Genomic DNA, 25346 nt, shown 5'->3' on the forward strand with positions numbered 1-25346 from the left:
GAATTCAACTTATATTATCACTCGTGGCTGTCTAAATAATTGATAGTGACTTATTGATGGATAGGCTTTCTATGAAAAGTGTATTTCTAAAGAATGTTAAAATGTAGTTTCACCGATTTTAAAATATCTCCCGTTTTCTTATCTAGAAAGTATGTCTGCATGTATCTGTATGTCTGCATATATTAAAAAGCCTTATAAGTGTTTATTCCCCCCAAAGAAAATATTTTATAGTTTTCTTAGTTTTTTTAAGTGTATAATTGAAATTTAAATGTATGAACATGTCATCAGTAGTCCAGATATAAGAGGATCTTACCAGCCCATGTTAAATTCACATATACCTGTATGTAGGACAAACATTTTTGCCAATAATCTGCTTGTTTCTTTACATGGATGTATTATTCACGTGGGGCTCACGTCTCTTCTATCTATATGTGAGGTTCTACAAATTTCCCAGTTTGCTTTTCTCTTGTTGTAAGACATATTGTCCTACAGTTTGTATACCATTCTTTAAAAACTCTAAAAGGCTCTTGCTAATTAAGTACAATATTCACTCTTGAGGTGATTTTTCATATTCTTAGTATTTAGAAGGAAGTTCAAGGTAACACTTGAAAACAACGCTAGGTTTTAGCACAACTCAAATGTGTTTGAAACCATTAAAAGACCTTATTGCCAAATAAGCCATTCTCATCATAAAATAAAGGAGATCTCATTTTAAAAGGAATTAATTTCAATACTACTATTAGTTTACTAGCTTAAAGGAGAATCGATGGGATGTTGAATAAATTTTATATCGTCAATCCTTTATCTTGTTAAGATCTCAATTGGAAATCATGGCTTCACTTCACACAAGGGTTGGAATTTTAAGGTAGATTATGTGTCTTTAAGATTTTATGTTTCAACAAAGGAAATGGCAGTATTGAGTTTTCCTACAGTTCAGCTGCGTGAAATATTGGGGCTTGCATACAGCTTCAGTTTAGAAGCCAGAGAACCTAGTGTCATTTTCCTTACAAGTCTCATATTAAATAACCATTTTCTGGATGTATTTAAAACATTATATGTGAAGATTTTATTTGTTTGTAATTTAGTTTATTAAATCATGTCCTTCTATAAGTAGGCAGTATTTCTTTTTCTTTTTTTTGAGACAGTCTTACCCTGTTGCACAGTCTTGACTCATTGCAACCTCTACCTCCCAGGTTCAAGTGATTCTCGTGCCTCAGCTTCCTGAGTAGCTGGGATTACAGGCACCCACCGTCATACCTGGCTAAGTTTTGTATTTTTAGTAGAGATGGGGTTTCACCATGTTGGCCACACTGGTCTTGAACTCTTTACCTTGTGATCTGCTGGCCGCAGCTCCCAAAGAGCTGGGATTATAGGCATGAGCCACTGCACATGGCCATCAGTATTTCTATAGTGGCAGGAATTAAACTATGGCCTATGGCATAAAAATGAGTCCCAGAATTAGTCCAACTTCTAGTAGAATAACAAAGTTAGTATACTGTGTTTGAGATTTCATTTGTTCATTGATATATTTTCTAATTCTGTTATTGCTTTAGTTGAGAAGGTCAGTAGTCTAATAATTTTGATGTCTATCCCAAGAATTGTTGCTAGTTTGCTAAGTAAATTTAGAAAGTATGCTTCAGATAATATGTACAATATTATTTAATCTAATTAAAATTTGTTTATGAAGCATTTACTATAGTCCTAATGCTTTGCTAATTATTTTAGATACAGATATGTACATTTTATATAAGTTAGTATTATATATAATTATATTTATATAGTTATACCCTAAAATATATACGTTATTTTATTTAATGTATATTTTATGTTATCTATAATTATACATTGTATATTTAATATTTTTATACAAATATATGGTTATATAAATATAAATCAATGTATTCTTACTGTGTAATGTAGAAATAATTTTATTTCTCATAACCACTCTGAAATAGATATTTTATTTTTATATTTTTGAGATTGAGTCTTGCTCTGTCGCCCACACTGGAGTGCCGTGGTGCAATCTCGGCTCACTCAGCCTCCGTGTCCTAGGTTCCAGCAATTCTCCTCTCTCGGCTTCCCAAGTAACTGGCACTATAGGTGCGCGCCACCACACCCAGCTAATTTTTGTATTTTTAGTAGAGACTGGGTTTCACCATATTGGTCAGGTTGGTCTTGAACTCCTTATCTCAGGTGATCCACCCACCTCAGCCTTCCAAAGTGCTGGGATTACAAGTGTGAGCTGCTGCTCCCGGCTTGAAATAGATTTTATTAATGTCACCTTATAGAAGAAGGCAGGACACAGCAATGACTAGTAACTGAAGCTACTGCTGCAAGTATCCGCCTGATAAAATTTAAATCAGTTCCAGTTTTCTAGACGTTTGTTAATAAAGTCTACGTTGTTATCCCATCAGCATGCCAAAATTACATTAGAAAAAAATGTACATATACATATCACAAGAACTGGTAAACTGAGTTTGGAGATGTTCAGTGGTAAAATGATAATAGTGATGGAATAGTAGTGATGACAGAGAAATGGAGGGGTTTAGAAATAGTAAAGCTGTACTAGAGATTCCAAAATATGGATTCCAACTATTTTTCACATGACCTTAGGAAAACCACACACTATGTGCTGCCTATATTTTTCACATGAGCAAAATCGATCTCTGGTTCTCAGTCTTAGAGACTTGCACTGCTGAGGCCTTTAAGAATAGCAGAGGAGATTTGAGACTTATTTTGTTGTTGGTGGTGGTTTTCCTAATTATTAACTTATTATACTTACATTGGAAGATAAAAGGAAATTACAGATAAAATAAACAATAAGAAAAGGCAATTGCTTATAACCCTATCCTCAATAAGGAACATTACTGCCATTTTCAAATACAACCTTCTAATGTTTTGTCTATGCACATTTTCACTTAAGATCTTAAGATTATATTCAATATGTCAATTCCATCTCAATTCCATTAGAGTATTATAAGTATTTTACCCAATCGTTTTTAAAAATAAATATCATTTTAAATTACTGTATGATAGTCCATTATTTTTATGTGCTATCAGACCCTATTTTTAACATTTTGCAAGTCTAACAGAAACCCTAACTTTATATGCAAGAAAACTTTCGCATTAAATGCCTTTGCTGTTATCTAGAAATATAGAAGCTCAATGTTACATTGTTGAACGTGATTCAGTATAATAGGAAATCAGAAAATGTATTCATCAATACAATAGCATTTGCTTATTAGACATATCTTTAAAAATACAGACCAAAACCAACCCAATCTTTAGATGATGAGGAGAGTAAGAAAGACTTTTTGTGACAAAATAATTGTTAGCCACTGAAATGAAACATTCTCAATTCTTTTATATGGAGGTTATGTAGATATAGAGCAGTGTGTCTCACAAAAAAAAAAAAATGGTATGCTTATGGGTCTTTTTTTTTTTCCTAGTAAGCTTTCTGTCCCCAGTAATAATGAAAGTTTAATATTACAGATGTGCTTAGTAGAGATGGAGATAGAGATATATCTCTATGTACTATGGCTCTTTGGAAGGCCACAATCCATTTTAGCATATAAAATTGTTTTTTTTCCCCATCCCACAAGAACCAGTGATTGCCCCCTCCTAGAATCTATGACCTAGAGTAATCATTCTAGGTATTATTCCAACCATGTTATGCTAATTCCCATGCCATCCAGAACTTCTCTGTATGTCACTCTGTTCTTTCATATTCTCTGAAAAGGAAAATGGAATCAAGATTTACTCCTAAACCACGGCTTCTCCAATCTTCTTTCTCAAAGAGGAGTTTACAGTGAGCAACACAAGGACTGGGGTATTAAGTAAAAGAGGACAATACTTTGTTTTTTAGTGTAAGACATTCTAAGTCAGTTCTATCTCAAAAATGTATGCAAACTCTATATTTTTCTCCTTAGTGTATCTATATTCATGTCAGTTTTAAAATATTAATGACTTTATATCCTTTAATAAAGTTGGTACTCCAGAAAATGAACTACTTTTAACCTGTGGCTCACATTCTTGTACTTATTTTGATACCGTTGCAGTTACTCCTAAGAGTTCAAAAATACCATGAACATGGATAGTAGCACCAGAACAAACACATGCTCTTCCAAAATAACTATTTTTAAGGATGATATGTATTCAGGTACAGAAACTCCATAGGGTTGATAAAATGTATAGTTATTTCAGTGTGCTCCCAAACTGCAATATAATAACTTTTAGGGGACCAAAAGATAGTTTTATCTTCATTTTGTGGCTTTTTTCCACTACCTTACTCATTCTAAAGTGCAAAAGTAAATAAGGACCTGGTATAATCCCCTTATAGATATTGTGAAAAGAAAAGCAGAGAAAGTGAAGGCTGCTTCTGAGCCTTCAGAAGAGAAAAAAGAGTGATTGGTTCTAAGCAATTTACTTTAATGGTCAGCATGGAAATGATCACCTCCTCCCATCTTTTTAATAGCTCCTACTACTAGTTGGGGTTGTACCAGATCTTGCTTTTTAATACTCCGCTTGAAGGCTTTCTGTAGAATCAGATACTCACAACAAATTTTGTGTTCTTTCTCCTTTCACACTTCTCTGGCATGCCTGCTAATTTATAGTAATTGCTGGTCTATAGCATTTCAGCATAGCAATTATCATTATAAATATGAATTCATTATCTTTTCTTGTTAATGGTCTCAGTCCATATCCTGTAAATTACATTAATTTTCATACTACCTGATTGAAAAGGGATAAATAATACCTCTAAACACAGATATTTTTTGTAAAAAATAGATTTGGCGAATGAGAATTGTGAAAGTTAATTGCTTAGCCCAAGATCTTAACAGCCAAACTGAGATTTAAGATTTAATTGCCAATCATCCTATTTATTAGAGGCATTCCTGGCTGTCACAGTATTCATCCCACTTGTATACACAGCTGTTCTTTTCAAACATGCCTGGCATTCATGTGCCCATCTTAGCATTCTGGACAGACGTAACAATATTAAAAATCTCTTAGAAAATTACCTGTAGAAAACAAGGTAATTGTTTTCTAAATCTAGTACTTTTCTATCAAAATCTAGGTACTTTTCTTATCTGAAAGCGTCTCAGAACAGACATGATTTAAATGTATGAACGTTTTTGGCAATTGATTAAAGGAAAGCTTTCAAGTATTTCTAATAGTTTTTGAAAATGATTATAAGCAAAACATAATTTATTGTCCAATCCTGTATGACATAATGAAAATACTTAATAGGAAAATAAATGGAACTACAAAATATACTAAGAGATGCAATTTAGCAGATGGTAATTGTTTGAGATGTTTAATTTCAGATGCAAGAAACAGTCTAGATATTAGCAAGAACCAGAAATTTTGTGTTTTTGTATGTGGGCATACTTCAATATATAATATCTACAACTGTAATATTTTTTTAAAACTGGACACTATGCTACAAAAAAGGAATAATTGAAGATAAGCCTGTCATCATGGCCAGGCGCAGTGGCTCACACGTGTAATTTTAACACTTTGGGAGGCCAAGATGGAAGGATTACTTGAGGATAAGAGTTCAAGATCAGCCTTGTCAACATAGTGAGACTTCACCTCATTAAAAAAAAAAAAAAAAAAAAAGACATCCTATTTGATGTGGAAATAAATACATTTATCCAAGAGGCTTCTATTTTATGTATGTATTGATATTGCTAGAATTGTTTATAGGATGATGTTTTTACAAGTTACCTTTCTAAATCAAAAGATATATGATGTTATTCTCATGGAAAAGTATCATTCATCTTTTGATTTAGAAAGGAAAAATATTAAATAATACATTGGATCAGCTTTTATTATTTAAATTTATTATTATTGAAAATATCAGCTTGCAGTATCTCCTGAAGCCATTGGGAAAGTTGCTGAGGCAGCAGAGGAGGGGAGACAAGGAGAACATGAAGCATGAGACACTGGGTTTTAGCCTCACATCACCATTCACTTAACTGTGTCCTTGAATTTATTGTTTGGCATTTGTCAGTGGTCTAGGAGAAAGACATTAAATATTGTTGTCTAGATACTCCTAAATCCATAAGTATATTTCATGACATAAAGTTGACATTTTAAAATGAGTATATCAGCTGAGTGCAGTGGCTCATGCCTGTAATCCCCGCACTTTGGGAGGCTGAGGTGGGTGGATCACTTGGGGTCAGGAGTTTGAGACCAGCCTGATCAACATAGTGAAATTCCATCTCTATTAAAAAAATACAAAATTAGCCAGGCATGGTGGCACATGCCTGTATTCCTAGCTACTTGGGAGGCTGAGCCCGGAGAATTGCTTGAACCCAGGAGGTGGAGATTGCATTGAGCCAAGACTGTGCCATTGCACTCCAGCCTGGGCAATAAGAACAAAACTCCATCTCAAAAAAACAAAGCACCAAAAAAAACCCCAAAATGTATACATTTATATGGGGGGGGGGAGAGAGAGAGAGAGAGAGAGAGAGAGAGAGTGTGTGTGTGTGTGTGTGTGTGTGTGTGTGTGTGTACATATTTTTCTAGGCTTTTGAGATACAGTGCTATAATTAACCAGGAAATACATGATGTAAGTACCCTGTCAATTTAGCTAGCCCATGATCCGGTACCTGTGTGAGATGGTGGCATATAATTATTTCTTTTTTCTCTTGATGTTGCTCTCCATTCATGTATACCAGTGTCATCAGTTTAAATTTGAGGGACTATTAATCACCAACGAACTGATCTAGAACTCAATTCTCTACTCCTATTATTTCTCCTAGTTTTGCTTTACGTTGGAATCTGTATAAAATGTTTGAACAAAGCACTGAGTGTACTTCCATTCAACCTGTTGACTAACAGTAAAGTCAAAACATCTACTATTTTCATTTTTCTCCTAGCGTCAGTAAGGCACAGATTATTAACTTGAAAAATCAGCTAGGAAGATGCTACAGAGCATCTGTTTTAGAGCAGTTCTGCCCTGACATGGATGGGATTCAGGATGTGTGGGGACGTTCTACAGTGGGTATCTGTGAGCTTGTGAGCATAGTTTCCTCTCATAGAAACCCCCCAAGATTGTTCTGTGGAGGACCATCAGCCAGAGCCTGTGCTGTAGTAGAGCGTGAACTGTATTGCTAACCAAAGTGAAAACATTCCCTTTTTAGACAATTATTCTGATTTTTTTTCTTTCTGTATCTCTCTGACCACATATGGCTTGAATCATCAAATGTGGAATAGAGAAGGCAATGTGTAAATTTCTCAGTGGAACTACCAACACACTCTACCTTAATTTTCTGTTGTTCAGAATGAGGATAATACTACCTATCCCACAGTAGTATGGAAAATGGGAAAGTAAAAGTTTATTTGTAAAGAAAACAAGAAATAATGTTTCCATAGGAAATGAGATAATGCTGTTATGTGATCATGGCTTCATTTTTATCTCACTGTTTAAATGGTTTCTGTCCTTAAAAATCTGCACAGACAGTTCACAAGCACCAGCCAGACCCCCAAAACCACGACCCCGCAGGACTGCACCAGAAATTCACCACAGAAAACCCCATGGGCCTGAGGCAGCATTGGAAAACGTCGATGCAAAAATTGCAAAACTCATGGGAGAGGGTTATGCCTTTGAAGAGGTGAAGAGAGCCTTAGAGATAGCCCAGAATAACGTTGAAGTTGCCCGGAGCATCCTCCGAGAATTTGCCTTCCCGCCTCCTATTTCCCCACGTCTAAATCTATAGCAGCCAGAACAGTAAACACCAAAATGGAAAGCAATCGACATATTCCAGGAGTGTGGAAATGAAAGAATCGAGATGGAATTGAAGAGAGAAGTGTCTCCTCCTCGTGTAGCAGCTTGAGAAGAGGCTTGGGAGTACAGCTTCTCAAAGGAGACCGATGCTTGCTCAGGATGTCGACAGCTGTGGCTTCCTTGTTTTTGCTAGCCATATTTTTAAATCAGGGTTGAACTGACAAAAATAATTTAAAGACGTTTACTTCCCTTGAACTTTGAACCTGTGAAATGCTTTTCCTTGTTTACAATTTGGCAAAGTTGCAGTTTGTTTTTGTTTTTAGTTTAGTTTGGTTTTTTGATACTTGTACTGTGTTCTTCACGGACCCTTTGTAGCATGGTCAGGTCTGCTGTAACATTTCCCACCAATTCTCTTGCTGTTCACATCAACAGCTCAGTCATTCATTCTGATCTCTACCATCCACACCCCTGCCCAGGTCCGCTTCCGTTTCTCCCATTCACAAGATGCTTTAAAGGTTCTGATTTTCAACTGATCAGACTAATGCAAAAAATATAGATATATATGTTCTTCACTACTGAGTTTCTTCTTTGGAAACCATCACTGTTGAGAGATGGGGAAAAGCTGAATGTATAAAGCATTTATTTGTCAATAAACTGCCTTTTGTAAGGGGTTTCCACATAACATAGAGGAGCTTCCCTTTTTAGTTTAAGTTTTGTGACCTTTAATCCTCCGTATTCTAAGTCTGTCATCCCAGGGGTGTTATGACTATAAAAATCTAAAATATTAGAGAGCAATTACTACAGATGTGGAAGAGATAACACTTGTATAAGACAATGCCGTAATGGACTTCTATAACAAGGTCCCCTGATATTTATGCCTGTCTTACGTTGAGGGATGCTGAATAAGGAGACCATCTCCCTGAAATATATTAATAATTTTCAGAATTATGGACAAAACTTTTCTGAAGCAGAATTAGACTTTATTTCCCATTTGAGTGGAGCTGTGGGAACAAGTTCATATTGCAGTGGAAACGTTAAATCTCTGATGCACTGTTAAGTGTCAAGGCTACTGTGGCAATGTGTTTTGCAAAGTTCTCAGTAATTTCCTCTCTCCAATCAAATTAGGGTTCATATTTAATTTGCAGATTGTCTCATTCATTGCCCCCCACTGCTCAATCAAATCAGGTGAAATAATATAGTTTTACCTTTTTTACAAAATGGTGGTTGGTTCTTCAGACACCATGTTATTACTCTTAATAAATCTACAAATATTTATTGAGTGTCTGTGATGTGCTTGGTGCTGTTAGGCACTGTGTTTTTTAAAGCAAATACTCTCAAAAGCTGATTCCAGCATAATGTTTTATTTTTGTTTTCCTGTATTTTTTATGACAAAGTCTGTCTGATAGACAAAGCTTGGAGAAAGTTTCCCCCAGAGCTTTAGAATTTAGAATTAGCTATTTTCCATTTCTAATGAGAAATTGATGGAGAAATGAGATGAACATCATCTCTGTGTAAATGCTTGAACCCACAGAAAGTTTTCTAAATGTGGACTAATTGTGAGTTTGTGCATATTTCTGTGTCGCCTCTTTTCACTTCACACCTACCGTGATGTACAAAGATGCATCAGATAGTGAGCCTGCCTTCAGGACTTTAAAGGGCATGACTGAACATCTAGCAGATCTGATGGAAATTGATGTAATACAAAAGACATGTAGACTAAGTTGACCCTGGAGAGGAGTTAATGCATTCCTTTGCAAAGTGACATGTGCCCCTTTTTTTGACAGTCTGACTTTCATGGTATGAGATAAGGACTCGCAGGCCCTGGATAATTTCTGCTTTTGTATGAATTTTTTCAGATGGTTCTGAGCTGGTTACGTCCTTGGAGGGGAATTTTTCATTTGCGTTAGATGTTCTTTCCATGAGTAGGTCTATGACTGAAGTTTCTTACATTTTAAAAATTGCATTGACAAATTTTCTGTCGCTGTATGAACCCATGTTTTGTCACTATGATTTTTCACTTGTTTTAAGAGTTTCTGATGTCACCTTGGAATAGCACTGTTTATTCTGGCCTTTTTATGATTGCTGATGATAGGTACAGTCTAACATCCAAAAGTTGCCACTTCATTGTGATAACATTGTTGCAACATTCCTAATAGAGAATGATGTAAAATACGAAGGTCAGAAAACGTAGCACATTCTCATTCAGTTTATAAATAATATGTGAAAATTTCCAGTAAGAATTAAAAAAAGAAAGATTGGTGATGATACAGTAAACCTGGACCTGAAATTTGGGGCGGGGAGGAGGGAATCTATTTTGCAAAGAAAACTTACCGACCTCCACCAAAATCTCTCCATCTTGTACTCAACAGCAGCCATTAGTATTGTCATTTAAAAAGAATGAATCAAAAACTCAAAAAGAATGGAATGAAAAGAGGAAAACTTTCATGAAAGACCCACTGCTACCTATCCCCTATGAAATTAAACCTAAAAAATTTTTGTGAGAAAATAATGAAACCAAAATATTTTTTTAATTGTAGAAGTCACTGCTTGTTGATGTTTGGAAGTGATCCAGACTTTGTTTCACTGTGATCCAGAAAGTTAGACATTCCTTCCATTTCTCAAGATTTGGTAACACAAATATTTTTTTAAGTCAGCATTTCATATAATCCGTAAAATTAAGACAAATTAGATATGTGGCCAATATCAACCTTCTCCCCCAACTTAAACATGTTCTGGAGGTAGAAGGACTTATCCTCAATTATATTCCAGTAAATTTATCTCCGTAATCTGTTTCTTCCCCTAATGTATGACGTATCCTCACCAAATTTTTCTAGAATTGAATGAAAGCAGTTTATGCTTAACTTGAATTTCCTTCCGTAAACATGACACGCTCTTCCCACTCGGTGCCCCTTTTGCCCACATCACAAATCGTCTTCATACTAGAGCCCTCATTGCAACTTAAAAGGCCCCATTTGTTAACTCAGCATTTCATACGCCAAGAACACTTGCAAAGATTTCTTCATAATGTGAATTTTTTATTTTTCGGTTCCAGAAGCATTTCGTACAGTTTGAACATTATTTTTCCTCTCAGATTTTCGACTTGAAGCTTTGATTTGCACTGAATTAACTTGGTTAAAATTTTAATTTCTCTCTTCAGCTAACTGATTTGGAAGCAAATTACAGTGTGTTTGAATAATTCAGGTACTACCTGTTGACCTGGAATTTCAGTGATTCTGGGAAAATTTTCCAGACAAAGACACCAATAGAGTGAAGGGTTTTTTCCCCAATTACTGTTTTATTGTTTTTTAAAATGCCTTTTTAAAACTTGTGTAATGTGGCACAATAGTCATATGTTTGATTAATTTATATTTTATTCATTCCTTTTCAATTCTGGTTATTATGTAACCTCAAGTACTTTATCTGTTCTTTTAAGATATTTTATAAAATGAACATTAACTAAATGCTGAGTTGGTACTTTATTTTTCAAATGAACGCAAACATTTTAGAGCATTTCTTTGTTGTAATTTTTCTTCTTCATGTCTAATTGAACAAAGTGGGGCAAGGTAATTCTAGGTAATTTAGTTATTAAATACCAAAACCATAACTTTAAGATAGTATAATAGATAAAATTGCCCCTATATTATAGATCTGAAAGTCAAAGTTATGTCAAGGTTCCAAGTAAGAAGTACAGGAAATGCTGAAAGTCTTCAGGATGATGTACTGTAAAATTTAATTGATAATTTCTGGTCAACAGTACTATCTGGTCTTTAAATTCCTCATTTCTTAAATCATTTTTTCACTGGTCAGTATATAGTGGGGAGAGAACAACAGAGATAACAATGTTAATAATTGCTATTTTATAAGAATCATGGCAGAATATTCTGAAATTGCTACATGCAAAGTTCCATGCACAGTAATAACAATTACTTCCTGGAAGCACAGTACCATGAAATGGGAGATACATATAAGCAAGTAATTCCAATACCGTGAATGTTGTGTATAATGTACCATATTGTACTAGAATTCCTTCTGCGTGGTAAGTGCTTACGGACTAATGATTGAGTCCTTAGTATGTGCGAGGAGCTTAGTGTCGAAGCATTAAATGCTTTCAACAGCCCTGCCTCTTTTAGAACTGTGGAAGGGAAGTTGGGAATGCGGTTTCTAATAGAAAATTTGAGAAGCCGTTAAGACTTCTCAGTAAGTTTTTTGTAAGCCTAAAAGAAGCAAGATTTTTTTGGTACTAAGAAAGAAATTCAGAGTTAAATCTTTTCAAATAGGAGGAGCACACATGATAAAATACCGATATTTAAGCAAAGGCGAGATGCCTCTCATCACTTCAGTGCTTTGAGAAGACTTGTTCTCCTCTCCTAAAAGCCCCCATGGGAAACCTCTGTAGGACTCACTAAGAGGCTGGTGGCAGAACTTCCACTCCTGTATCCTCCGATTCATCATAAACAGAGGATGGGCTGGGGGTTGACCTGGGAAAAGTGAGTGATGAGTGAGAATATTCTGGGTTGGGTCCGCTTCTCCCAATACAACTCTCTCCCAGAGAGCGCCGATTATAGATATGAGGGAAGTGACATTTTATTCTATTGGAGTCCACACAGTGGACTTACTGATCTGTCATCTGTGGTTACGAGAGCAGAGCAGAGCAAAACTAGAGAAGAGTCAGCCGTGAATCAGTGGATAAACATCCCCACCGTTGGGAGGGCAAGGATCCATCATACTCCCCTGGGACAGGCAGCTGAGCTGGAGCTGTTTTGGCAGGACCCAAGAAGGCCATCTGCCAGCCATAATAACCCAAGCAGCAAGAGAATTTGGGGTATACACTGCTGAACCAGGCATGAGGAAGTCAAGCCAGTGGCTATCTGATGTATCTGATGTGTGAGACACTAACCCAGTGAGCAGCCTCCCACTTGAGCTTGACAACAAAGTCCACATTTGAGAACTTCTGCACGGGTGAAATACAAACTCAGACATGCCCTATGATAGCACTTGTAAAAAGAGTTTTATGCCTTTCCTTAACTCTTCTTCCCCTACCCCAGTCCCAAAGAAGCAGAAATGTAAGAATGAAGAGGAGTGGTAGAAAAGAGTGTATCTTGCCCCTTCTCTGCTCTTAGTCCCTGAAGTTAAGGGCTGCCCAACACTGGGAGACAGCGGACAGGCCAAACTGAATTAGGATTCAGGTGATTAAACAAGAAAAGATAGTTAATAATCAAAAGAAGTGATTACAGAAACAAATCTCAGCATACCATGTTGGCAGCCCATTAGGGTCAAGGTGTTTAGTAAATTAATTACTAAAAAAAATTCACAGACATTTTATTTCAAATGAACTTTAGTGGTTTCCTTAGCTTAACAAAAACACTTATAGTCAGATAGCCATCATCAGAGGGTACTTCTCTGGGGAGATGGTGTGCAGTGGACAGATCCATTTTATTTCTCTGGAAATACTTCCTGCCTGGCAAGCTCAGAGGGCCCATCCATGGAGATGCAAATTCTGCCTAACCCCTTCCAGTCTTTTGAGCAAAGACCCTCTCCTATGTCATTTAGCAGTGTAGGGCCCAGTCTCACCCAGTTCTCCCTTCACTGCAAGCATTGCTTCTTTCTCAGTAAACGATTCAAACCTCATTTGTTAGCTTGTTTATGAAATAAATATCGGGGACATGAAATAAAACATATGGTAGCAACTTCCCTAGGACATCAGGGACTGTCCTAAAACTACTCTCAAAAGGAGCTAAAGAACCATTCCAATGTAAGACGTGAAATATCCTTGCAGAAAATTAAACTTAACCACAAGTACCTAGGCCCTAGGCTATTTAGACATGAATCAAAAACGGCAATACCAAGGCACTTATTTGTATAAATGTTTAATCAAGAATGATGCGTAATGTCTATCTGGAATTTTTTACAAAAAAAGGGAGGATAGATGGTCTAAAACAAGACTAACATATCTCTACTGGGCATTTCAATCAGGGCTAGCATAATTAAATATTTATGCACCACTTGGGGTTTGGGAATGTTTTCTGTTTCATTTTCAAAGTTGTATTTCTCAAAATTCTTGTGAAGTAGGTCCATTGCACTTGATAGCTCCTCTTTGCACATAGAATTTATAAACCAGAGAACATAACTTTTCCTGAGTCACTCAACAATTGACAAGAGCTAGAATTATAATCATATCAAATAGTCCCACTTCATGCATTAGGTATTAAAAATAGACCTAAAAACAATCAGGCAAGATCTAAGCAAACCTTCTGTGGGCAAGCAAGAGAATTTAAAATGAGTAAGTGACTTTCACCTCCTACTATTGTCACATATTGCAAGAGAATATCACCCAGAAAGATTAAGTACATGTTGACATGATTGAGCTGTTCCCCACCCAAATCTCATCTTGAAATGTTCCCATAATCCCCACATGTCTTGAGAGGGACCTGGTGGGAGGTAATGGAATCACAAGAGCGGTTACCTTCATGCTGTTCTCATGATAGTGAGTGAGTCTCATGAGATCTGATGGTTTTATAAGGAGCTTTTCCCCCTTTTCCTGGGCACTTCTCCTTGCTACTGCCATTTGTAGGAAGACTTGTTTGCTTCCCCTTTCACCATGATTGTATGTTTCCTGAGGCCTCCCCAGCCGTGCTGAACTGTGTGTCAATTAAAACTCTTTCCTTTTTGAATACCTAGTCTCAGATATGTCTTTATGGATGTGAGAACTGACTAAGACATGTTAAACATGACTAATACACATGTAAACATGTTACTTATTTACTAGTTGGGGTGTTTTGTAAAAATGATTTGCTAATTGGTCAGCACTATCCTGTAAAGTAAACAGAATCATGGAGATGAAGCGGAACTACATATGAACTGCAAATTTTGCAAAGAAATCAGCAACTTGAAAATATAGATAAGTTAAGCAATCTTCATTCTAAAGTGGCTTAGCACTATGGGTCTTTCTAGTGCCATTTTAAATGTGTGTGGATTCCTATTTTTTTTTTTAATTAATTTACTGTTTACTACAAAGAGGAAAGGAAAAAATTGCCTTACTGACTGCCATTTTTCAGCAAAAGAAAAGTGTTCTAATTGCTCAATTGAGTAAAAAGCTAATAAATAGGGAAGGAGAACAAATAAATATTCTCAGACTAAATAAAAAAACACCCGTTTCATTTGTGAACCTTCAGTGTGTAGGCACAGAAAAGCAATTTTGGCAGCCAGGCTATTAATCTATAAGAGGCTATAAACGTCATGGTAAGGACACTGCAAATTCAACTTGAATATACTTTCTTGCTTTTCATATTAATGACATATAAGGACACTTAAGCATCTCATCATCACTTTAGCACCTTGAGAAGACCAGTGTTTTTGTTCTCCTCTCAAAGGACCATTGCCACGTCAGTGTGTGACTTCTCAATCCTTTGTGATACTAACCCCTAAAATTAAACTCCCTTGAAGTTTAATGACAACAAGATGACAAGAGCCCTTAGTTCCATTTAAAGATCACACACTTTCATTCCACCTGGAAAATTAAAAAGTGTTCAAACCCTTCACTGTTGATTAAAATCAGATTCAAACTTCATTTTTTTCAGGAGAATGGCCGGGTTATTTGATAAAACTTTAAAGAGAAAATGCTAACTCACAGAATAGATCTAGCCCTGTTGTGGTTGATTGTGTGTTTGTTAGCTAAGTTAAACTCTAGTGTCCTCAGATTTTACTTTATGCTCAAATCTCTTCACCTAGAAAGTTAATGTATGCCTCAGCATGTTGTGAAAATCCACAGGTGAGTTTTAAAAACCTTAAATGCCTTCACTGATGCTCTCTATATTTTAAAGTGTGCATTCTTAAATCCATTACGATTTTTACAAAAATTAGTAACCAGAACTCCCTTTCAATGGTTGTTTCCCAGCATCATTTAATATACTACTTCTACATATAATTCCAATTCATCTAGGTTCTTAGAGGGAAGTTCTAGAAACTTGCTTGTCTCTATGGGAAAAGCCTTCAGGAAGAGTTTCTAGCCTCAATATTGTTTACCTATAACTTCAGAGGTCATTAGTCCATGATCTCATTCTACTATTAACTTCATTGTCATAGCAAGACTATCCAACATTCTGGTCCTGTTCAAATTTTTAATATATAGTTAGAAACAATTAAGTTTATGTTAAAATACACAATCTGGCTGGGTGCAGTGGTTGCATCTGTAATCCCAGCTACTTGGGAGGCTGAGGCAGGAGGATCGCAGAAGGCCAGGAGTTTGAGACCATCCTGGGCAACATAACAGGACACTGTCTTGAAAATGAAATTTTTATTTTAGATTAGCCTGGCACAGAGGTGCATGCCTGTAATCTCAGATACTTGGTAGGGTAGCCTGCGGTGGAAGGGTGGCTTGAGGTGAGGAGCTTGAGGCTGCAGTGAGCTATGATCACATCACTGCATTCCAGCCTGGGCAGTAGAGCAAGACTCCCGTTCTCTCTTCCCTCTTTCTCTCCCTCTTTCTTTTTCTTTCTTTCTTTCTTTTTCTTTCTCTCTCTCTTTCTTTTCTTTTTTCTTTTTCTTTTTCTTCTTCTTTTCTCTTTTTCTTTTTCTTTCCTTCCTTCCTTCCTTTCTTTCTCTTTCATTCTTCTTTCTTCCTTCTTTCTCTTTTCTTTCTTCTTTCCACACACCCCCATACACACACATGCACAGATGTGAGAAATATATATATATATATATATATATAGTTTGCCTACCAATAATTTAAATTATATCAGAGAATATTCAAACTTTAGCTCAAACCATAAGTAAAACATAATGCCAGTTACAATCCCATGTTTCATTTTTACAAGTGCAACGTCCACTGTGAGTGCCCCAAAGACAATTGCTTCACTCAAAAACATCTCTCTGAGGGACTAGCACTGTCTAGCAGAATGGAATGCATGCATTAGTCCAACAAACTATTGTTATCTTTATTGACAAACTTCAGTGTTATTAGAGACATGTCATTTTACATTCTTCCTATCTCTTTATTAGTTTTTAGAGTAACCCTGTGTTTGCGTGTGTTTGGGGTGAGGCTGTATTATCTGAAATTGGTTTAAAGGAAAAATACTTTGTAATTCTAGTTCTGTCATCACTGATGCTTCCTAACAGTGAGGGAAAGAAAGATAATTGAAGTCTTTGTGACCTAGTTTCCTTATCTGTAAGGAAAAATAGAAGTACTGCCTTGCTATTATTTAAAAGAACTTGGGAAAAGCTAAATGAGCATTATCTTGAAAAGTCCTGAGAAACAATCAATAACATATTGAAAGATACATTGCTTTGACCACTGTGGATGAGTGATCTAGTGAATGGTTAGTGATTCTGTCTCTACGTGAAGAAAGGAGGCATTTTGGGAGAGATAGTTACTTCCTTATTTGAGGCACCCCTCGAATTAATCAACATGCAGCAAATCTCCTCTTTAGTCAGTGGTAAAATCGTGGCAGCCTGCTGCGCCTGCCGTCTTGACACAGCAATTACAGTGTGAGAACAAGACATTATTATCAATCACGCAATGCTGAACCAGTGACAACCCCCTCAAAAGGGAGTAAATCAGAGAAAATGGAAGAAAAAGACAGGAAGACAACTGCACAGAGCAAAAGAGAGCAGGAAAATGCAAGAAACGGGAGCTAAAACAACACTCTGGAGGAGAATAAAGCTGTTAAAGGGACAGAGAAAATATGGTATCACAAATCCACTGCTGGATCACATTTTATGTGCAACAGGCACATTTGGCATATTTAGCATATTTGATTAGCATGAATAAGTAAAACTTACAGAGAGCTTCGGAATTCGTATGTGAGACTGCAATCTGTTTTCCACCGTTCGAGGTGTAAGATGAGAGTGGTAGTAGTTTTAAGGAAGACCGTGTAAAGCAGGACAAGGTCATTTTGAAAGATCTGTCAGTCCTTTCCATTTAACACAACACGTATCCATGGTCTCTTCAGTCTCCCAGGGGCTTACAGGATGATGAAAAGAAGACATAGGCCTTGCCGCAGGAGTTTAGGATCTGGGGGTGTCGTGGGAAACATTCATAACTAGTTAGAGTGTTAGGAGTCAAGTGTGAAGCACGAACATTTTCCCTATTGCTGAAGCTACCCAGAGGATGAGTGCTCTACGGATACCTACCCTCACCCACACCCTTTATGCTAGAGGTCCTTTTAGTCCTACTCTTTGACAAAGCACCACGCTCTGGAGTTTTCTTTATCTCAGGGTTCAGATCCAAAAACTCTCCGGGCAGAGCCTGCAGAACATTGGCCTCTGCTAGCTAACTGCGAGCTAAGAGGAACTGTGTAAAGAATGCAACCTAGGAATTAACACACGGACTCTGGAGTTGAACAGTATAGTTAACATTACTGGACCGCATCTGAACACCTGTATGATCTTTGACAAGTTGCTTCTCTGTCACACAGGGATAATTATTGTATTTGCTACGTAAGGTGGTAGAAAGGATTAAATGAGTACATTAAGCACTTAAAATGTTAGTTACTGTTTTCTGTTTTGAGAGTTCTGTTGGTTTACCAGGGCTACCATAAGAAAATATCACAGAGTAGGAGGTTTAAACATCATAAATTTATTTTCTTCCCATTCTGGAGCATGGAATTCCAGGATCAAGGCACTGGCAGCCTACATTTCTCCTGAGTCCTGTCTCCTTGGCTTGGTAATGGCCACTTTCTTGCTGCCTCATCAGAAGGTCTCCTTCCTGTTAAAGCATGCATCTGTTTCTCTCTCTGTGTCCAGATTCCTCTTATAAAGTCTTTCTCTGTCTTCCAGCCTGCAATGCAGTGGCACAATCATTGCTCACTGCAGCCTCGACCTCCTGGGCTTAAGTGATCCTCCTGCCTCAGCCTCCCAAGTAGCTGGGACTCCAGGTGTGTGCCACTGTGTCCAGCTAATTTTTCAGATTGGAATGGGGGCCTACCCATATGTCCTCATTTAACTTCAATTTATCTTTCAAGGCCCTATTTCCAAATGCCATCACATTCTGAGGTGCTGGGGTTTAGGTCTTCAGCATATGAATTTTGAAGAAACATAGTTCAGCTCATAACAAACAGTATAACATGCTTACAATAAATGGTATGCACACACTCACAGAAACACACACTCATACTTGCATGCCTGTGTCCTAGAAGATTATTTCAGTTTTTTCTATACCCTACTCCATCATGTACCTTCCCAATCAAAAGCATCTTCCCTTCCAGAAGCAGTTTTTGACTTCTGTCATGAGAGAGAAATTTTATATATATATATGTAGGTGTCTGGATTCTTTTAGTCAATAACATTTCTAAAAAATCTATCCACGTGGTTCCATGTAGCAGCAGTCTGCTCTTTTTAAATTGCTGTGTATGTATGAATATACCATAATTTGTTTATTCATTCACCCAGTGAAGGGCATTTGGGCTATTTCCTTTTTAAGAGTATTAAATGCTACAAATGCTCTCATATGTGTGTTTTATGGTACATATGAATCCATTTCTCTTCAATACTAGTGCTCATCTAGAGATATATTGGTTAATTTGCAAACAAATCCAATTTTCTAGGCTTTTTTCTTCTTCTTATTTTGGCTACCTTAATTTTAATGTAGCCAAAAAAATATACTCTGAATTATTTCAGTCCTTTAAAATATTTTGAGATTTGCTTTGTGACCATATATGGTCTATTTCGGTAAATATTCGATGTGCACTGGGAAAAAGTCTATCCTGCAGCTATGGTCAATAAATGTAATTGGTGCCAATTAAGTCACATTGGTTCCTCATTTTTTTTTTTTTTTTCCTTTGAGACTGGGTCTTCCTCTGTCTCTCAGACTGACGTGCATTGGTGCAATTATAACTCACTACGGCCTCCGTCTCCTGAGCTCAAGCGATTCTCACACTTCAGTCTCCCAAAATGCTAGGAGTACGGGCATGAGTCACTGCACTAGACCTCTTTTTTTTTTTTTTTGTCTTATATGTCTTTACCCTTTGGTTGGCTGTTAAAATCTCTAGCTAATTATGCTTTTCTCTATTCCCTTTGTTGTTTTTACCTGACTCATATATATTTTATGATGTAAGATGTATACAAATTTGGGCTGTTTCATTTCCTATTGAGTTGACTTTAATCATTATGAAATATTCTTTACTATCTCTAGAAATATATTCTCAAGGTTTGCTTTTTCTGTATTAATAAAACCATATTTACTTTCTTTTTAGTAATGTATTCATATACAACTGTTCAATATTTTAACTTTCAATTATTTTCTTCACATATTTAAAGCGTTTTATGTATATAATATATATATATATATATATATATATATATATATATATATAATCACCTTATCAGCCAGCATGATGGTCTTTGCCTTTTAATTAGAATATTTAGTTCAGATAAATGCCAGTTAATTAATTACATACTTGGGTTTAATTCTGCTGTCTTTCTATTTGTTTTCATGAATGTGTTTCTTTTTTTCTTGACAGCCTTTGTATAAATAAGTTTTTTAATAATTCCATTTTTTCCTCCATTTCAGTTTTTTTGTTTTTGTTTTTGTTTTTGAGATGGAGTTTCACTCTTGTCACCCCGGTTGGAGTGCAATGGTGTGATCTTGGCTCACTGCAACCTCTGTTTCCTGGGTTCTAGTGATTCTCCTGCCTCAGCTTCCTGAGCAGCTGGGATTACAGGTGCCCGCTTCCGTGCCCACCTAATTTTTGTTATTTTTTTAGTAGAGATTGACTTTCACCATATTAGCCAGGCTGGTCTCAAACTCCTGACCTCAGGTGATCTGCCCTCCTTGGCCTCCCAAAGTGCTGGAATTAAAGGTGTGAGCCACTGTGCTTGGTCACCATTATCAGTTTTTTAGTGATACAATCTTTCATAATTCTCTTGATAGTTTCATAAGTTAGAGATTACAATACACATTTTTTACAACTATCAATTAAAACATGTTTTTCTGTTTTAAAATTAAATTTTTCTTTGACTTGCTTTTATAGATTCCAGGTATCTTTTGAAACTACAAATACAATTCTATATTTTCTTGAATAAATTAATTGTATTCATTTTTAAATTCTTTTCTGAAAATACAAATATATGAATCATCCATATGTCTTTCTACTGTATTGTTTACCTTGATCTTTTCTTTTTTTTTGGTTTAGCTTATTACTTCTGACTGGATGTCAGACACTGTGGATAAGAAATTGTGGAGGCTCCTGATGATATTTTCTTTCTGCAAAAGCCATTAAAATAATTTTAAGGGTGTCTTAAGTTCCTGTGGATCACTTATAATTTTAAAGGGTGTATTTAGTCTTCAGCCTGTTTGGGTTCTGCTCTTAATCCTAGGATATGGTCTTTCAGGGCTTCAAGAGAATGCCTAGTGTCTACTGGGCCCCTTTGATTGGACAGAATTTAAACATTATTTACATGTCCCCAGCATAATGTTAAAACTTCTCCCCAGCTCTTTAAACTCCAACTGCTGCTATCTTCCTGACTTTGTAAATTTCTCTGCTTGTGGTATTTAAGAGTCAACACCGTGGAGGGAAATTCCACGTGGAATTTTCTCCCCCCTTCTTTATAGCTGCTTTCTGTCTGGGATTTTACACTTTTGGCTGTCATGATGTCTACATCCTCAGTCCAGTTAAATTGATGTATTTCGTTGTTTGTTCCTTGCTTAGTTGCTCTGCAGTATCATTACACGCACACACACTGTCTCTCTCTTAACCCCCACCCTTTCTCCTTTGTTTTCTGTTGGCCCGTGGGTTGATCCAATACCAGTACATGCTCTGTCATGAACAGAGCAAGTACTCTGGGTAAATTTTTTTTTTTTTTGAGACGGAGTTTTGCTCTTGTTACCCAGGCTGGAGTGCAATGGCGCGGTCTCGGCTCACCGCAACCTCCGCCTCCTGGGTTCAGGCAATTCTCCTGCCTCAGCCTGCTGAGTAGCTGGGATTACAGGCACGCGCCACCATGCCCAGCTAATTTTTTGTATTTTTAGTAGAGACAGGGTTTCACCACGATGGTCTCGATCTCTTGACCTCGTGATCCACCCGCCTTGGCCTCCCAAAGTGCTGGGATTACAGGCTTGAGCCACCGCACCCGGCCAATATTTTAAATATATTGATGTGTTTTCCCCAAAATTAGATTTGAAGTTTAATAGTAGGTAGTGGGTAGACTTTACTGCCTGGGTCAAATAGTGTTCATGAGTGTAGATTTCTGGCATTATGGTAGTCCTCAGGGAAATTCTTAGTGCTTCTATGAATATTATAGATAGACATGACCATGATTGTAGTATTCAGGTGATACATTCATGAAATAGCCTCTTGATGATCATATATCTATGGTTTTAAGAGAGTTTGCAGTGAGAGAAAGGATGAATAAATATACTGGGGAAGAGTAGAGAGTGGGTAATTATGTGGAAAATGCATGTCAAATAAAAGCCAGGAGATCAATTAGACATTTATGGAGTGCCCTTATATTAAGTGCCTATAGTAGGCATAGTGGTAAAAATGGTAAGGATATTTATTTAGGGATGGTTGACTCTAAGAAATGTATAATGTTATTGAGAAAAAAGATTAAATGAAAAATTGAGGATAAGATTTATTTTATTCTATATAACAGTTTAGAGTGACAATAACAAGATTTCTGAGAGAGATACAAAGTGGAGCTCAGCAAGTATATACTGAGCTTAATCCTATCTACATTTAAAACAAATTGAAGTTAATAAGACAGATAAACAAGATCTTTAATTCTAATTATCAGAAGGATGAAAATTTAAAATTTCTGCACATTCCAAAAAACAAAATGAGGTAAACTGGCACTTTACCACGTAGGGTGACAGGAAATAAAACACTAGTTTGCACACCCTAAATAAAGGTGTGTTGTTCAAATGAGAGTTTTCTATTCTTCTCCTGTTTTTATTTTCAGATCCTGTGGCTAGCTGGATACTGGTTAGCAATATTTTAGACTTGGTGGTGCATAAGACTTTTAGGGCATGAAGGCTTCAGAACATGTTATTTGAAGTAGGATTAATGCTTAATTCCATTTATACATGGCTGCACCCAAAATTTACTCAATCACAACCTCAAATTATGTTTGCCAAGCTCTAAAATGTTTCTGATATAGAATCAGGTTTATAATCCACTGTTTTATACAGGAATTAAATTATAACTCCTTAATTTGCATAGGGACATTCAAAGTCTCAATACAGAACACCTCTGCCTGGTTGACATAATCAGTAAGATATTTTATTAAACAAAATATATAGTGAATATATTCTGCCAAAAATGAAATTAAATAGATAACTCTAAAGATAGGAAAGGGTTAGGAAGCCTTGAAAATTTTGAATCTCATATCTATAGTATATTCATATGAGAAGCAATTTCCATTTTTGGTTCTTTTAAAAATGATATACAATTTCTGGTCCGATTATTGTCTATGAAACAAACATTTCCTCTTAAAAATAAGTAGATATGCTGAATAGAATAAAACAAAAGTAATTCTTAATTCATAACAGAACTTTGCAAGAAAGAAAAAGATGCAGGAAACAAATAATGAACTAAAAACTAGAATAAAAACATGAGAATGGCTGGGCACAGTGGCTGATGCCTGTAATCCCAGCACTTTGTTAGGCTGAGGCAGGTGGATCATGAGGCCAGGAGATTGAGACTATGCTGGCTAATATGGTGAAACCCTGTCTCTGTTAAAAATACAAAAAAAAATAGCCAGGCATGGTGGCATGTGCCTTTAGTCCCAGCTACTCAGGAGGTTGAAGCAGGAGAATTACTTGAACCCAGGAGGCAGAGATTGCAGTAAGCCAAGATCGTGCCACTGCACTCCAGCCTGGGCAATAGAGCGAGACTCTGTCTCAAAAAAAGAAACATGAGAACATTTTATGGCCACCCAAGGGTCCATTATTGTTCTGAATTGTGGAAGAGCTTGTTTCATAAAGCTCATGCACAGACAGTAGGAAGTCCATGGGCCCATGCCAAGTAAAAACTAACACTGAGATTCCTACATAAAACTAGAATCTCAAAGGCTTAAATGTCAAAAATGGCAGATTAGGGAAAAGCCTGTGCATAAACACAGTGAGTTGAAAGGGAAGCATACCCGTCTCTACCTAGACTCTAGAGAGAAAAGAAGTACCCCTTGAAGAGCTAAGTTATGAAAATGTTGTCTGTTTAGATATTGAAATTATAACACTCCAGAGCTCCAGGACCTTTAAGTCAATCAATTCATCCAAAATGGTTCATGACCAGTAATACCCCTAAAATTCCTGAGAGAAACATTGAATTCCACAATCCAGGTCATCCACCTTTTGTACAGAAAACAAAACCCCAGTTTGTATAAAAATGCTACAAAACATATGATATGGTTTGACTGTGTCCCCACCCAAATCTCATCTTGAATTCTCATGTATTATGGGAGGGACTTGGTGAGAGATTATTGACTCATGGGGGCAAGTATTTCCCATGCTGTTCTCATGATAGTGAATAATTCTCACGAGATCTGATGGTTTTATAAAGAGGTGTTCCTCTGCACAAGTTCTCTCTTTGCCTGCTGCTAGCTATGTAAGATGTAACTTGATCCTCCTTGCTTTCCACCATGATTGTGAAGCCTTCTCAGCCATGTGGAACTGTAAGTTCAATAAGGTTTTTTTTTGTTGTTGAAAATTATCCAGTCTCAGGTATGTCTTTATCAGCAATGTAAAAACGGACTAATACAGTAGATGGGTACTAGGAGTGGGGTGCTACTGAAAAGATACCCAAAAATGTGGAAGCGACTTTGGAAATGGGAAACAGGCAGAGGCTGGAACAGTTTGGAAGGCTCAGAAGAAGACAGAAAAATGTGGGAAAGTTTGAAACTTCCTGAAGACTTATTGCATGGCTTTGACAAAAATGCTGATAGTGACATGAACAATGAAATCTAGGCTGAAATAGCTACAGATGGAGATGAGAAACTTATTGGGAGCAGGAGCATAGGTGACTCTTGGTATGTTTTAGCTGAGACTGGTGGCATTTTTCCCCTGCCCTAGAGATTTATGGTACTTTGAACTTGAGAAAGATGATTTAGGGTATATGGTGGAAGAAATTTCTAGGCAGCAAAGCATTCAAGAGGTGACTTGGGTACTGCTAAAGGAATTCAGTTTTATAAGGGAAGCAGAGCATAAAAGTTCAGAAAATTTGTGGCCTGACAATTTCAGAAAATTCCATTTTCTGAGGAGAAATACAACCTGGCTGCAGAAATTTACATAAGTAATGAGAAGCAGAACGTTAATCCCCAAGACAATGGGGAAAATGTCTCCAGGGCATGCACTCCTTGAGTGATTGCTAAGAACTGTGCTGCACATACATAGAGTAAAACTACACCAAGCAGAATGAAGGATAACCAGGGAATTGTAAAAAGAGCTGTTTCCCGAGCTCACCATTAGTACAGGGCTACTGAGTTCCAGTCAGTTACAGTGGAATGTTCCCAGTGGCCATCAGGTCATTCAGGGGAACCCAGAGGCATCATGCCTTAGCAGTAGGCCTGAACTGTCTAGACCCACTGGAACAAAGTTAAAGCAGGATTCAAAGTGGTCAAACTGATCTGTAAGTAGCTTGATTCCCTGATAAAAGACAGCTTAGCACTTTTTAAAATTAGACAA

At 36.8% G+C, this 25346-nt stretch overlaps 1 protein-coding gene across 9 annotated transcripts in view; it reads left to right on the plus strand.

Moving 5' to 3' along the window:
• The window catches only part of CBLB (Cbl proto-oncogene B), a 428727-nt gene that overhangs the window by 195212 nt on the left and 208169 nt on the right, over nt 1-25346 (plus strand). For 4 of the 9 annotated variants that reach the window (XM_074404431.1, XM_074404432.1, XM_010350031.3 and 1 more), the window contains one exon: nt 7468-19870. The exons of the other annotated variants lie outside the window; for them this stretch is intronic. In XM_074404431.1, the coding sequence (XP_074260532.1) occupies nt 7468-7727 (260 nt within the window). In that variant the 3' untranslated portion in view covers nt 7728-19870. Of the gene's footprint in view, nt 1-7467; nt 19871-25346 lie in introns of those variants that run through there. 9 annotated transcript variants of the gene reach the window in all.

This window comes from Saimiri boliviensis, chromosome 8, assembly GCF_048565385.1.
Source record: "Saimiri boliviensis isolate mSaiBol1 chromosome 8, mSaiBol1.pri, whole genome shotgun sequence".
In the NCBI taxonomy this organism is placed as follows: Eukaryota; Metazoa; Chordata; class Mammalia; order Primates; family Cebidae; genus Saimiri; species Saimiri boliviensis.